Below are 14214 nucleotides of genomic sequence, written 5' to 3' on the forward strand. Positions count from 1 at the left end.
TCTTTAACCAGTGGCATTGAGAACTGCCTCGGCTGACATAGGTGTGGCCAATGGGGTCAAGGAGCTCGGTAAGCTGATTTTTGTAGGTTGTGCCATCGGGGGTGACCCTGCGGTACTGCGTTGGGTGATAAGCCTGGCTCTGTGGGCTGCTGCGGATGCCCGGAGAAGTCGCTGTTGAAGCTTCCGGTTGTGCTGCCTGCCATGCAGTGCAGACGATGCAGTGTCCGCATGCAGGCAAGAGCCAACTCTCGCCGCAGGGCCCTCTTTGGAGGTAAGTGCAGACACATCTGGGCAATGCAAGGGAAGGTCGAGGTGGATTCTGAAGCTGACAGACCCATAGCTCGTGCTTCTTCACTACCTTCATTGAGGCGGGGGACAGACAGTGCAACACGCAGAGGAGAAGACACAGGACATACTGCTGTGTGGGGCATGCCCTCCTGAATCAGGGGTCTGACCACCTTGTGGCCTGCCGGCTAACTCTGGGTAACATGAGACAAAATAACGCCCCAATTGCCCTACACCAGCCACTACAAATATACAGGGACATGCCAGGAATTCACTGGAGGAGGGGTCTACCGTGCTGGTTGATCTATCAAGGTCTAATTTGCTCTTATTTGACCTTGACATTGATATTATAAGGCACTTGTCCCATACTGATGTCCCATCAGGTGTTTTGCCAAGTCATTGTTGGAATAACTTGACACTTTCACAGTTCTTGGAAAGAGAATGTCACATGGCATACGCGATAACAGCAGTCATGACAATGATTCTGCAGAAATAGAAAAGATGGAGACTCGGTTTGCCTATAATAGAGTCGGGCCTACCCACAGTGGAGTTGGGCCTTCTGGACTTTATGCCACTACCTCAACACCCCTTTCACATTGGATGATGTTATTCAGGTCATCCAGGAGCTGGCAGGGGGAAAGGCCACTGGCTCGAATGGTCTAACTGCCGATTTTTACATAGACTATGCTGGGGATCTGGCACCACATCTACTGGCAATGCACGAAGATGCCAGGAGTGATGGTTGCCTGCATCCCTCAGTAAGAGAAGTGCTACTTTCTTGAAACCTGAGAACCCACCACATAAATGTGACTCATGCAGACCTCTCTCCATGATAAACCTGGATAAAAAATTTCTATCAAAAACATTCGCATCCTACATCTTTCCAGTTTGCACCAAAATTGTGCAGCTGGACCAATCAGGCTTCATTCCTGGGTACTCGACAAACAAGAACCTCTGCACCCTTTTCACATTACTTCACACACTAAATCTGCACCTCGCTGCAATAGCTGCGTTTCTTGATGCAACCAAGGCCTTCAACTCAATGGAGTTGTCTCATCTATTTGCCCTATTGCAGCTTATTTGTTTCAGCCCCGGCTTTCTCCAGTAGGCCAGGCTCTAGTACACACAGCAAACTGCCAGACTCTGAAGTAATGGTGCGGTCTGTAGCCCAAATACTATCAATGGGGGTACCAGGCAGGGATGCACACTCTGCCGATCCTCTATATAATCGCAATGAAGCCCCTAGTGACCCGCCTGTGGCAATATCATGCTGATGGTGGCCTCAACTACACGGCCCATCGACTGATAGTCTCCATGTATGTGGATGATGTTACTATCCATGTTATGGAGACAGCCACAAACCTTGCACAGATCCTGCGTGAGTTCATCCACTTTGCTGTGTTGCATGGGATACCAATTAACTGATCAATATTGCCGATCTTCCCTCCCACAGACAGCAGAATACGTTTCCCCAGTGACTATCACATTGAATGGGTGGATTGGAGTGTCCAATACCTCGGGATCCAGATCAGAAGGGACATCACCCAGACATGGCTTTAGATTTATTGCAGGGTTGTCGGGGGGGCTCATGAAGCGTGTCTTGTGGACTCGATTGCCACAGCCATTTTCTGGGTGTGTGGTCTTGATAAAAGCTTCTTTACTTGTTCGGGAACATTCAGATCCAACTTACTAGAATATTCTTTCTACAGATTTGATCTCTTTTGATCCAACTTGCATGGGTGGACCGGTAGTTCAACTGTCCTGGGGGACACTGACTTCGCCATTCAAACTTGGAGGAATATGCGCCCCGACATTGAGCTCTACTCCAATTTCTGCCTCAAACTTCAGTAGAGATCAACAAAACTGACACATGCCCCCTACATTCAGAAATTTGTAGTACACCGGTGCCTCACAAGAGGAGGTTGACACGGTCCATTACACATTGTCCTGCCTTCTCAGTAGAGCCCGACTGAACAGCCTAGATTCAGCAGGCCTTCCACTCGCTGATAACCCAGCACTGGTCCCTACTAGGGATGCATCTGCTAAACGTCAGCTGTGCAAGCTGGGCCTGGAGACTTTGAGCAACCTTTACCCAACAGGCAAATGTAGATCCATGCAGGACCTGCAGGGGCGCACACGCTGCTGGATGCACTCCAATATCGTAGACTGTGCAGGACCGGCAGAACCTGCATCCTCGCAGACTTTGGAATTCTCTCCCAATGATTGATTGCCTGCCTGTACACCACTATGCAAGACAAGGCCCCTGTGCTCACACCCAAAGTGCTGCTGAGATGGCAGACAGATCTGGGCAATGTCTTAACAGAAACTAGCATGCTGTCACCAAACTATAGGCTGAGGCTAGTTGAAAATTCCTACACCATGCTTATCGCACACCCACAGGCCTGTAGAGATGGGCCTCACCCCTGAGACGCAATGCGCATGCTGCACCACTGCAGGAGCTCACTGTTTGCGCCTTGTATGAGGATGCGCAAGACTAGCTAAATATTGGGATGCGGTTCTAATTGCATAGATCTGATGGTAGTGAGTCCCGTGCTCCGAACACCACTCACGGTCCTACTAGGATACGTTCAGGATATTCCAGCCGGCACAAGTCGCTGGATGGCAATTCTGCTACTCAGTGCGCAGAGAAAGGTGGTGATACATTGAGGAGGGCAAGAAAGTCCCAAACCTGACCACTGCCTGAAGGGCGCTACATATTGCCAAGAAAGACTGAAAGACTACTGAGTGGTGATGCCATTGAAATCACGTCCCCAAAGACATTTGAAGCCACCTCAGATCCTATCTTACACTTCAGGCAGACAGAGAGAACCTCTCTCTGACACCTTCATAAATACTGCCATACCTGCATGAAAAATCTGAATACGCTATTTGCCTAGTTGTACTGGAGTGCTAGCGCATTTCTTGTATATCACAAGATCACTGAATGTGATGAGAGGTGTCTAATGTAGTCATGGAAGTTTTGAAAGGTACCAAATGTTATCTGTTGTACACATTTACAAAACGTAATAAAGAGAAACAAAATATGCACACACAATTCAGAAAGAAGCCTACTTTCCAACAAAAACACAAAGCTTTATATAATCAAGGGGAGAAAAAAAATGTCTAGGAGGAAAGCATCTCTCCACAGCAGGTATAGAATTATCTAACCCACTACCTCCTTTATGCAAAAATAACATCGCTCTGAAGACTTTCAAAGCCTACTCGAAAAAGCACCTGATAACAGGTGCTGTCCTATGATTTCTGAATCAGTTTATGTTCCCTCTTTCACGCTATCTTTCCCTCTCCCTTTTATTCCTTTTTTTCTGCTTCTTTGCACCTTAAAACTAGGTTATTATGGCCTATGTTGCACATAATAAATACATAAATACAAATATGGGCCATATAAAATAGCATTTTTGAGGTCAGAAATGACCCAAATCGCAGAATCGGGGCGTTTCAGCCACAAAATGCTTTTTCATATGTACAAAGCACAAAGTACGATTTGATATCATGTTACTGAATCACTATTTGCGTATAGCGACTCAGTATTTGGAAGGGGTGCGTTTAGGGCGTCCCTCACACATATACAATCACAGTGCTATGTATGAATGTTGTGCAACTGAATTACAGTCACAAAAAATGTATTTTTTATTGACACCTCATAGGAGGTGGTAGCTAATCGCAAATAGGAAGGGGTCCCCAAGGGACCCCTTCCCCTTTGGGAATGCTGAAACTAATATTTTTTAGGAGCATCCAGTGGTTTCATGGTCCGCTGCCTACTCTTAAAACACACAACTTAAACAATAAATGTTACTGTTTTAAATGCAACCAGTTTCCTTTATGGAACAAGAGCTGCATTTAAAAAATATATATTGTCTTATTAAAAAGCAATCACAGACATGGTGGTCTGCTGACCCCAGCAGGCAGGCTGCCATCCCTGTAATGGCTGCAATTCCTCATGGGTCGCAAATAGCGACCTAACTCATTAATATTCATAAACGCAAGTCGATTTACAAACCAATTAGGAATCACTATTTTAGAAATCATTCTGTTATAAATTTGGAATCGCAATTTCCTAATTGTGATTCGAAAAGAATCGCAATTAGGAAATCGCATTCCCTATATTCTGTACATATGGCCCATAATCCTTAAATTTAACAAATGCAAACAATATGCTAATCTGCTAAATGGAGTCCAGTAGTTCTTCCTTTAAGACATGTTCCACAGGGAAGATCTTCAAATCTGATAGTAAATAATGCACAACTTGAAATGATTGCCTACAGGCTGCTCAATTTTCTTATTAATTATTGCTGATTTGTGGTTCTTGAATCATGTACTGAGGCCATTCACTGTTTGGCCTACATGTTGTTTTGTACAGGTTTGGCATTGGCACTGAATCACAAAAATAATGCATGTTGAGTGACATGTAAGATGCTGTCTTATTCCATAGGTCCTTCTTGTGACAGAACTAGTTACTGATGATGTTTGCAGCAGGTATTCATATGTGATGCACTTTTTAGATTCACAGCAATGAACCCTTGTATTTGTGTCAACTTGCTTGAGTTCAGCTCTCACAATAAGAGTTCGTAAATTGGGAGCTCTGCTGTAAGCAATGACTGGCAATTTTGGAAAAACCTTTTGCAATCTTTTACAAGTGGATAGTAAGGGAAATGTTTTTTGCATTATATTTCTGTAGTTGGGAGCTGATGGATGATAGTCAACCACAAACTGAGTTCTGTCACTTTTGTTTCTGCTGTTGGTATTCCAAATAGGTGCTTCCCTGGGTAACTGCAAAGACTTGTCAATTTGCTGCTGTATGATATGCAGAGGATAGACTTGCTATTTAAATAATGTAGCAAGCTCCTGTAGATGGTCTTTACAGGTGTCCTCAGGTGTAGTATCTTTTGGTGGATTTATTGTGGTTAGATTTTCATTCAAAGCATGTACTCTCTGAAGTTTGAGCTTTCTTATGTACTTAAAAATATCTATCCTTGTTTGGGGATAGTTAAATGCATTTCATGGGCAGTATGAGAGTCCCAATGACAAGATATATTTCTCTGCTTTGGTTAATGTCATATTTGTGAGGTTCATAATAGATCCTCCTTTGTCATTCTCTGTGCTTGTTACTTTTGTTTCCATTGCTTTTTGGTATTTCTGTACTATCTTTCAAATTTTTTGCTGTTGTTTGTTCCACCGGTACCTCCTTCGAGTTGTTTTTGAGACCTTTGTATCCATGGTCTGAGCGTGAGGCGCCGGTCTACGCGTAAAAAATCCAATTAATCCCAGATAGTTATTTTCATTGATGGCGTAGCCCCATCTTGTCCTTGCCCATATTGGAATCTTCATTATCTGTCTCAATTTCGGAACTTAATTCCGTCTTTGTAACCATCGCTCTTTTCTCCTGCTGTATTCTACTTCCTTCCTCCTGACGCTGTTTTCTCAGGGGGTCAATTCTTCTGGAGAACATAAATATTTGTCCATTGTCATTGTCAAGCTTGTCCCTCGTGAATTTTTGCACCTTTCTTTGTTTGATGATATCTTCATGCTTTCTTAATCCGATTTGCATTTCTACACTTATATATAGACAATGTGAGATTAGAAGATATATATCTTGCTAGCTAAATATCTACTTCTCTATATATGTATATAGTTATTTATATTTAGATAGCAAAGCAATTGGACAAATAAAGAGCATATCTGTCAGAAGTGCAAAGCAGTTTTTCTCATTATATGTAAAGCTAATAATCCTATAAATTACAAGACCCTCCCGGCCTGTGCAGGCCTTGAAAGTGAGAAGCCCCAATTTTCTAGGAAATGTTTTGCTCAAGTCCATTTCACTTATAAACGCATTCCTAAAAGCAGTGCGATAATGTGCCTATTAGTGTCAAATCTTCCATTTTAAAGACCAATAGATGTTGCCACACACAGGATAATGTGCTAAATGGCTAAATAATTTTTCCCGACAAAAATGTAAACATGCACCTAACCCCATTAGAAAGCACTTGACTCCCATCGTTGTCGGGCTGCAGTTTGAATACAAAATTAAGCAATTTCAAAGGTGTATGGGAAGTGAAGATGGATGAATTTAGCAATTAAATATTGTATGAAATTTTTCCTAAGGTTGTGATTTACGCAGTATATATTTAGGTGTATTTGTTCATGAAAAATATGTTTTTTTAAATATATGTTTTAAGTGAAGCACCTTCACATTAGTCAGTTTGGGGACTTCTACTCAGAATACTCTCTGTGATCTTGGCAAAGAAAATAAGGTTCAACCAAGATTTACTTGGGAGAGTACTGTGTGTGTGAAGAAGTGGGTAGAAACCTCTAAGCCTGGTTATCAATAACTAACATTAATACCTGTGGAAAGGCCAGAGAGGAAGCAGAGACAAGGTAGAGTATGTAGGTACAGCAAAAGTAAGAAATATTGATTTGTTGGGACTCCCTTTCCTCTCCATTTTTAATTGCGTCATTTAAAATAAGATGCAATGAAACAATATAAGAGCACATTAACATTCCTAAAAGTGACTCATCAGTAGTGAAGGTGCATTTTGTAGATCATGTATGACTCCATACTCTTTTGTGTATTCTCCGACATTAGTAGTGTACCATACATCACATTTTTCTTTTACGTGAAATCAAAGGCTAAAATACAGACCTGCACCATTATCCTTAAGAGACAAAATCACAGGTTCTCCAGTTTGTGGTTCAATAATAGCGGTAACATTTGCCCCAAGAACAGGTGAATATCCTTGGCTGACATCTGCATAGACAACCATTGGGGTTGGGAATGTATTCGCATCTTCGTTCATGTGGACTTTTACTGTTATTGGAGGATTACTGTCATTGGACGGATGGGTGGTGACTGTAAGTCCTATTATCTCGATGGGTGATTGTGTATTACAAAGACTGTAAATCCAATCACCAGCCTGTAAAGAAAAACATATTTTAATGTCCGTTCATTCCGCACACTTTCATGAATGGTCATCTAAGTAACAAAGAGACGGGGCACTCAACAAATGATAAATGTTCTACTGAACAGACTTCACCAGGCCTGCAAAGTGCGGTAACACCATGTTTTCCCGTGCAGTGTTGCCTGAACATTATGCTCTTCTTACACAACTGAAGCCCACTATTTTTCTAATTTTCTTTATGTTTTTAGTATGTTGGAAAGCTCATCTGCAAGGTCAGCCGGTATTAACATATTACCACCATTATCTGTCTTACTCCTAAGAGTTTGTACTCTTTGAGGGGTGAGTCTAATCTCAGCAGTCAACCCTGTGTCTTACTGCTTGACTGAAGGCACTAGTCCAAATCCTGATCCAATAAGGCTCCCTTTTTCTTTCAATGAAAATTCTCAATTTGTTTCAATATTTTCCGCCAGCTATATGTAAAGCATGTATTTGGTCACTCATAATGTGTTTTGTGTCTCCTCAAGGGGATGATAACCCAAATGCCAGGTAACATTGACAATGTTTCTTTATTGACACCTTTTGATCAGCGGTCACCTACAACACTCCCACACCAGTTGATAGACCATTATTTCAGATGATTGGATACCTTGCATCAAAAAAGTCATTTTTCAGAAATAATTCCTGTTTGCTCAAATGAGACCACTTTGTGACTTGTGAGGCAACCCCATCGAAATGTCTATCAAGGTGCAACGGGATTAATTTGTTTGACAAGGGGGTCATTATTAGATGTTTTAGGGCCACTGCACAGGCATTGTGAATGCCGAGTCAAAAGGGCAGTAAAATTGATCCAAAAAAAGGTGTACCAATATGTGGAGATCACACAGACTTGATAGATACATAATATCCCCAGTAACCTCCTAGTCTTTGTAGACACACCAACATTTGTATCTACATGTCATGGTCGGGTGACAGTTCTTCTTGTGGTTATCAGTCTGCCAAAAACATTTCTAGTTTTCAGTGCTGTGCTTTGGTCTTTAATGACACCACAAACATGTACCAAGGTATTATGGTAAGTGGTGAATCTCTTGCATGTCTAAAGGGTAAAACAAAATTATATTTCTGTATATATGGCTATTTAGTGCTCCATCTTTTTTATTGGTAAATGGATGACAAGTATTCTGTGAAATACTGGATCATTTCTGGTTTCTAATAAACCTGAGAACTTTTCATCTTCTATGACACCGGGGCTTTGTCTGCCTTGGGACAGTATTTGGACGGAACAAGGAGCACTGACTCTTCTTTAAGACAGAATAACTTAACTGTAACATCCTGGAGTGCTATTGAGCCTTCAGTAATCCATACAAAGGGATTGGCTGAGAGTACAGGGGATCATGACTGCCACAACCGTAGCAGGATCCATCAACCCATCAATCTAAAGTTATAGATGCCTATTGTCAGTGATACCACAAATCAGGATGGTAGCATTAGTATGAAGGGACTACTACAAGGTGAATCCCTGAAAGTTGGTGAGATAGCCATAGCTTATGGAGGTAGGATGAAAGAACTGCTCCTGAGCTGAGGAATGCTTACTGAAGCTGGTAAAGGGTCTCCTAAGAAAAATTATATTTTGATAGCTGAAACCCTCATTTGCATGTTTCCATCTTCAGTGGCATTCTTCCTTCAGCTGTTTTGGGAGAAAGAACTAAGGCAAGATTGACTCTGACTTGATCGTTTTGGTTCCAGGGACAATGTCCATCTGCCAGATGTATGCACAGAGCTCAACAATCAGTGAACATTGGGGCAGATACTCTGATCTTCTTATGGCCAATTGGTCTCTTGAACACATTCACACCAAGTATCCTCTACTAAAAGGTTCAGAGGACACAAAAGGAATCAGCCGCTATGATTCCAGTGGGTTCTAAGGAGTTCCGCTGGTCCCAGCTTTTCTTTCGCATGCAAATGTTACCTGCTTCCCTATTCCAGCTTTGACTGGAAAATGACCCCTTAATTTGCTGATCTTTCCTCTAACAACTCTGAGGTGTCCACTCAAAAGCATGGAAAGTAAGGGATTAAGTCTGCAGATGGAGAACTAGTCTGTGGAGAAGTCCTGCATACTCAAGGTTCTATAAAGATATCAATGCTGCAAGTTATGTGAAACACTTGGGAACGTTTTGATATTTAGAGCTTGATGAACTGCATTCATCATGAAATAAATATGTTTATCTATTTTCATCACTTTCTTTAACAGTTTAAACTTGCTTGCATATCAAGGGGCATCAATCATTAAGATAGACTTTTAAAGTCGCAACGTGTATTAGGAATGAAGTTTGTCTTCTTCAGAAGTACTATCATATTCACGCCTACAAAAACAACTGGATCCAGTTTTCAATTAACATAAATGTAATATTCAAGCATGTTTTAATGTTATAGTACAATATAATAAGGCTTTTCACGAAGAATGATTCTAGCATTGCACAACTATGTTTTTAGAACTGCAGGTCCTAAGGACAACCACACAGGGTGAAGGTATTAACTGATAATTATTCCAAAGAGAGAGCTGGAGTTTCCACTGTTTCAGTTTATTAATGCTGCAAAACATAAATAAGAATACAGATTTTCCTAGTTTTCTTTCATTCGGTGTGAGCAAAAGATTGACCACAACATGCTGTCAGATTATAATCTGTAATAGTAAGAGGGCTTCTAGGGGCTGCTTGGGCAGGAAAGAGGACATGATTAAATAAACATAAATATGTGAATTGTTTGGGATACGCAATACTATGAACTTCTAGTGAAAGGGATGGCAGAGTTTCTGGAGTAATGGATTGAAATTGTGATTAACAATTGTTTGAACCTGCAAATGCATAGAACCTGGAAATGCTTACAACTACTGTACAGATGTTTGGTAATTAGCTGCAGATGACACTATCAAATGTCTTTAAGGGTATTTGAAAAGTATAATTTATTTATTTAAGTATACATATTGAAGTGCACCTGATGAAGGGGAAACACATCCCTGCAATATACAATGGGGCAGATTTACAAGGCCTTTGCGCCACTTTTGCGCCATTTTTAACATGGAAAAAGTGACGCAAAAGTAGCACAAGGGCCTTGTAAATCTGCCCCAGAGTTTTTAAAAGATAACATAATGCTGGGTCTCATTTGAGAGACCGTCAATTTTAAAGGCATCAAGAATTAAAGAAACCTAAATGATTTATCTGTGAACGAACTAAAACTAAAATTAATTAGAGCAAGATATTTTATGTAACCATTTAGAAAGGACACAAAGGCAGGTGTACTCTTCATCTCGTTGGCTAAACAGAACTTTTAATGTCTTGATTTAAATATCTGGATTAAGGAACCATCCTGAATCATCGCATATTCCATGACTTTATGGGGCATATTCACAAGAAACTATCGCTGAACTAACGTCACTTCATCGCAGCCAAAGTCGTGATAAAAATACCTCCCCATTCACAAGCATGTGTAAACAGCCCACAGCACCAGTTTACGCACGATAGCAGCCGCAAAAAACATCACCACATAGGCCCACTGCAACTATCGCTAATGAGATGCAGAGTGGGCGTTCCCGTGCCAAAATCCGCAACAACATCACACCTCAACATTTTCAACGACCAGACAGAACTGCGATAAAAACACAAAACAGGCGATAAGGCGCGTTAGCAGCAGGAAATCTACACCAGCTCTGACCTGGTGTAAAGTCGGACGGCAGCCTGCACCACAAAAGGGAGACCAGGCCAGTGCCACATCAGAAGGGCAACAGATGCCATGGAGCCACCCATCATGCGGTCCGGACACCCAAGAGGGCCACAACATCCACCCACACCACCCCAGGACCACAACCCACACCTGGAACACCCCCCCCGGACCACCCTAGACGCAGCACAGAAAAAGAAAGCGGACCCCCAGGAAGCCTACCAGCCTCACAGACCCAACCCCTGACAATGTCACCATCCACCACAGGCTGAAAGGGACAACCATCCCACGCATCCTGACCATCATCGCCCAACAGGCCTATGGCACCAACACAGCGGACAACCAACATCCCAACCCACACCATGCTGCTGGCTTGGCTGCACCTATTGGCCCCTGGCACCCCCAAACCAACACCTGCCAGAGTCAGAGGAGTCTCACTGCCAGCCACATACAATTCTTTCACACCTGTCCTGGACATCACCATCATCCTGGTGCCCCAGTCCCCATACGTCCAACACAATGCGCAGGTCACGCTGGAGACCAAGCAAGGATCATACGCCATAGCAGGATGCACGCACGTGTTGGGGGCAATCCACAGCACACATGTCCCACCTGTGCCACCTGGTGACAAAGCACACAATCACCGCAACAGAAAGCACACGTCCCACCCCAATGTGCAGGCAACAACAGAACACCATGGAACCTCCAACAATGTCGCCTTCAAATACACAGCCAGTGTGCATGATTCCTTCATCCTTTGACCGTCCATCACAAACCAGCGTACCCAGGATGGCAACAAGAGAAATGCACAGCCCCATGGCAAGTTCCAAATGAACACCCCACTCAACTCAACTCCACAACCATGCAAATCACAACTCTGGCAATGCACACATCACAAAATCACAACCAACATGCACAATAACATGCCCACCCACCAGACATGACAGAACAAGTCAGAATGGTTACCTGGCCAAGCCGTGAACATGAGCCGTCAACGGCATGGCACCTCAGCCACACAACAGCCGAATGTGGGGAGAGGTGGCAAACAGGCATGTGTGAAGGATGCAGTAGTGCCATGAATGGAAAAGTACACAATGCCAAGAGTGGCAGAGATGTGCTGGACAGACTGCAGTATGCAGCACACACCCATATCCATGGCAACGTACACCTCTGGTGTATGGAGTGTAGTGGACAGTGGACGCAACCATGTCACCACAGCCAGTGGGGGACCTGGCAGAAATCTTGCCTGTTATGCCCCCCCAAGCGTGATCGGAGTGTGATGGCCCGGCGTACGCCATGCCAGTGTAGAGGTGTGAATAAGAAGCACGTAGCACTGGGAGTGGTCCTCTTCCTGAAAGCCCAACGTCTCTGCCAGGGCGGCACCTCTCACACCGCCACGAGGCCAACGCCGTCCTCTAGAGCGGAGTTGCCTGTGATGCTATGTGCCTGCCGGACCACAAACCTGTCAGGCCCACCCCTGCGCAGCCAGGCCTCACTGATCACCTGCCGACACCGGCGTGTGTCAAGGAGGGCCCACCACATTCCAGCACAAGCTCCAGGCCCGAGTCCCACGACCTTGGTGGCCTCCTCAGATCATCACGGCCTACACGACACGGGCCCACTTTAGTCCTTTTTTGTTGACGTACTCTACTGCCGCCTCAGGCCTACTCCTCGGCCCAGTAGGTCCCATTTGTGAAACTGTGTCCTGAGTCATGAATGGCAGTGACCCCAAATCCGGACCACCGGCAACAGCACCAGACTCCCTTCGATCAGTGAGGCATTGTTCCTTATGGGCTTCTTGCGACACGTAGTGCCACGAACCCTGTTCAACACCAGCCTGCGACACATGGTGCCACTAACCCTGTTCAACGCCAGTCGGTGACACATGGTGTCACTAACCCTGTTCAATGCCAGCCGGCAACACGTGGTGCCACTAACCCTGTTCCACGCCAGCAGGAGATACGTAGATGAGGGACCAGGACTACCCTGCGGACCAGTAGGTCCCACATCCAGCATCTAGGCGCAAATCACGAATGGCAGAGTCCACACCAGTGGTCGCACGGGGAGAAGTAAGAGGAAGATGCAGCTCAGTCTGGACGAAAGCCGGGTCACATACACAGAGGTGTCCCAATACGTGGTGCCACTAAACCTGAACTACGCAGGCCGGTGGGGCCATCCAACCTATGCCGGCCACACTCGGTGAATAGGCCGTGCTGACCGCTGCCTAAGGCCTACACCACGGTCAGGTAGGTCACACATTTGGAACTGAACATCGGTTATTCAAAAGGCAGAATACATGTCATCGCACGCACGGAGAGGAGTAGGAGGATGATGCGTTGCAGTCCGGAGGGAACAAGATCATCGTTATGGAGGTGATTGAACACTACCGACAACTGCCCTTGTGTCACTAACTCTGTGCCTCGCCAGCCAGTGACACATGGCTGTGGGCCACTGCAGACCACTGCCTCCAGCCTACACTGCGGTCCAGTAGGTCAGAGTCTTCATTTTGCAATGGCTGAGTTCATATCAGCATACCGGCATCAACGCAGACAGCATCCCCTCTCTGCCCCTGTGCCACTAAGTCTGTTCCCCGACAATCATGGACACTCTCTGGTCAAACTTTGGTGGCGTCTGAGTCTATGGACTAGGGTGCAGTTTTCATCATCATGTAGCTGATACCTAATTGGTGGTGGCAACGAGGCTGTCGCATTCCACTCCTCCATTTACTGCTTCCGGATAAAATCAAACCTTTCGGCGTCATGCCCTGGAGGACATCTTCCACTGTCCCCTGATACCCTCCGCAACATACCCCTCAGACATTGATGGTGACCCGCTCAGGTCGCATGGCCCATCTGACTGCACCGCAAGTCACCGTCCAGTGGCTGGGTGCCTGTGCCTGCTGCTGTGCATCTGGGGCCGCTAACTCTGTGCTGGTCAGGTCCGGGACCCCTTCTTCTGAGATATTGGATGGCCCCTGAAGCATTGGCCTTGGTGTCAGCAGCGCCATGTGTCTGTGGCCCTGCGCCACCAGGGCCTACAAGTAGATTCGGGTCCAGACCGGCCCGGACGTCGCATCACCACAGGTGGCACACGCCACCACCGCAAAAACCACCTCCAACCGCCATCTGCCAGAGTTGATACAGTGGTCCTGACAGACCTGCAGAGTTGCTCTGACCTGTCGTGGATGCCATCATCGTCCTGATACTCTGCTCAGCACTCCAGGTGCCAGTGACTCAGTGCACCGCAAGCCATTGTACGTTAGTGATTGAGTTTTGTGCTGTGGAGATGTTGCGCAGCTATG

The 14214-nt window shown here is 44.9% G+C and overlaps 1 protein-coding gene across 2 annotated transcripts in view; it reads right to left on the reverse strand.

Moving 5' to 3' along the window:
* LOC146834593 (calcium-activated chloride channel regulator 1-like) overlaps positions 1-14214 on the reverse strand; it is a 332515-nt gene that overhangs the window by 48639 nt on the left and 269662 nt on the right. For both annotated transcript variants that reach the window (XM_085602046.1, XM_085602047.1), the window contains exon 11: positions 6944-7214. In XM_085602046.1, coding sequence (XP_085458172.1) covers positions 6944-7214 — 271 coding nt within the window. The remainder of the gene's footprint in view (positions 1-6943; positions 7215-14214) is intronic.

Source organism: Triturus cristatus, chromosome 4_2 (genome assembly GCF_964204655.1).
Source record: "Triturus cristatus chromosome 4_2, aTriCri1.1, whole genome shotgun sequence".
In the NCBI taxonomy this organism is placed as follows: Eukaryota; Metazoa; Chordata; class Amphibia; order Caudata; family Salamandridae; genus Triturus; species Triturus cristatus.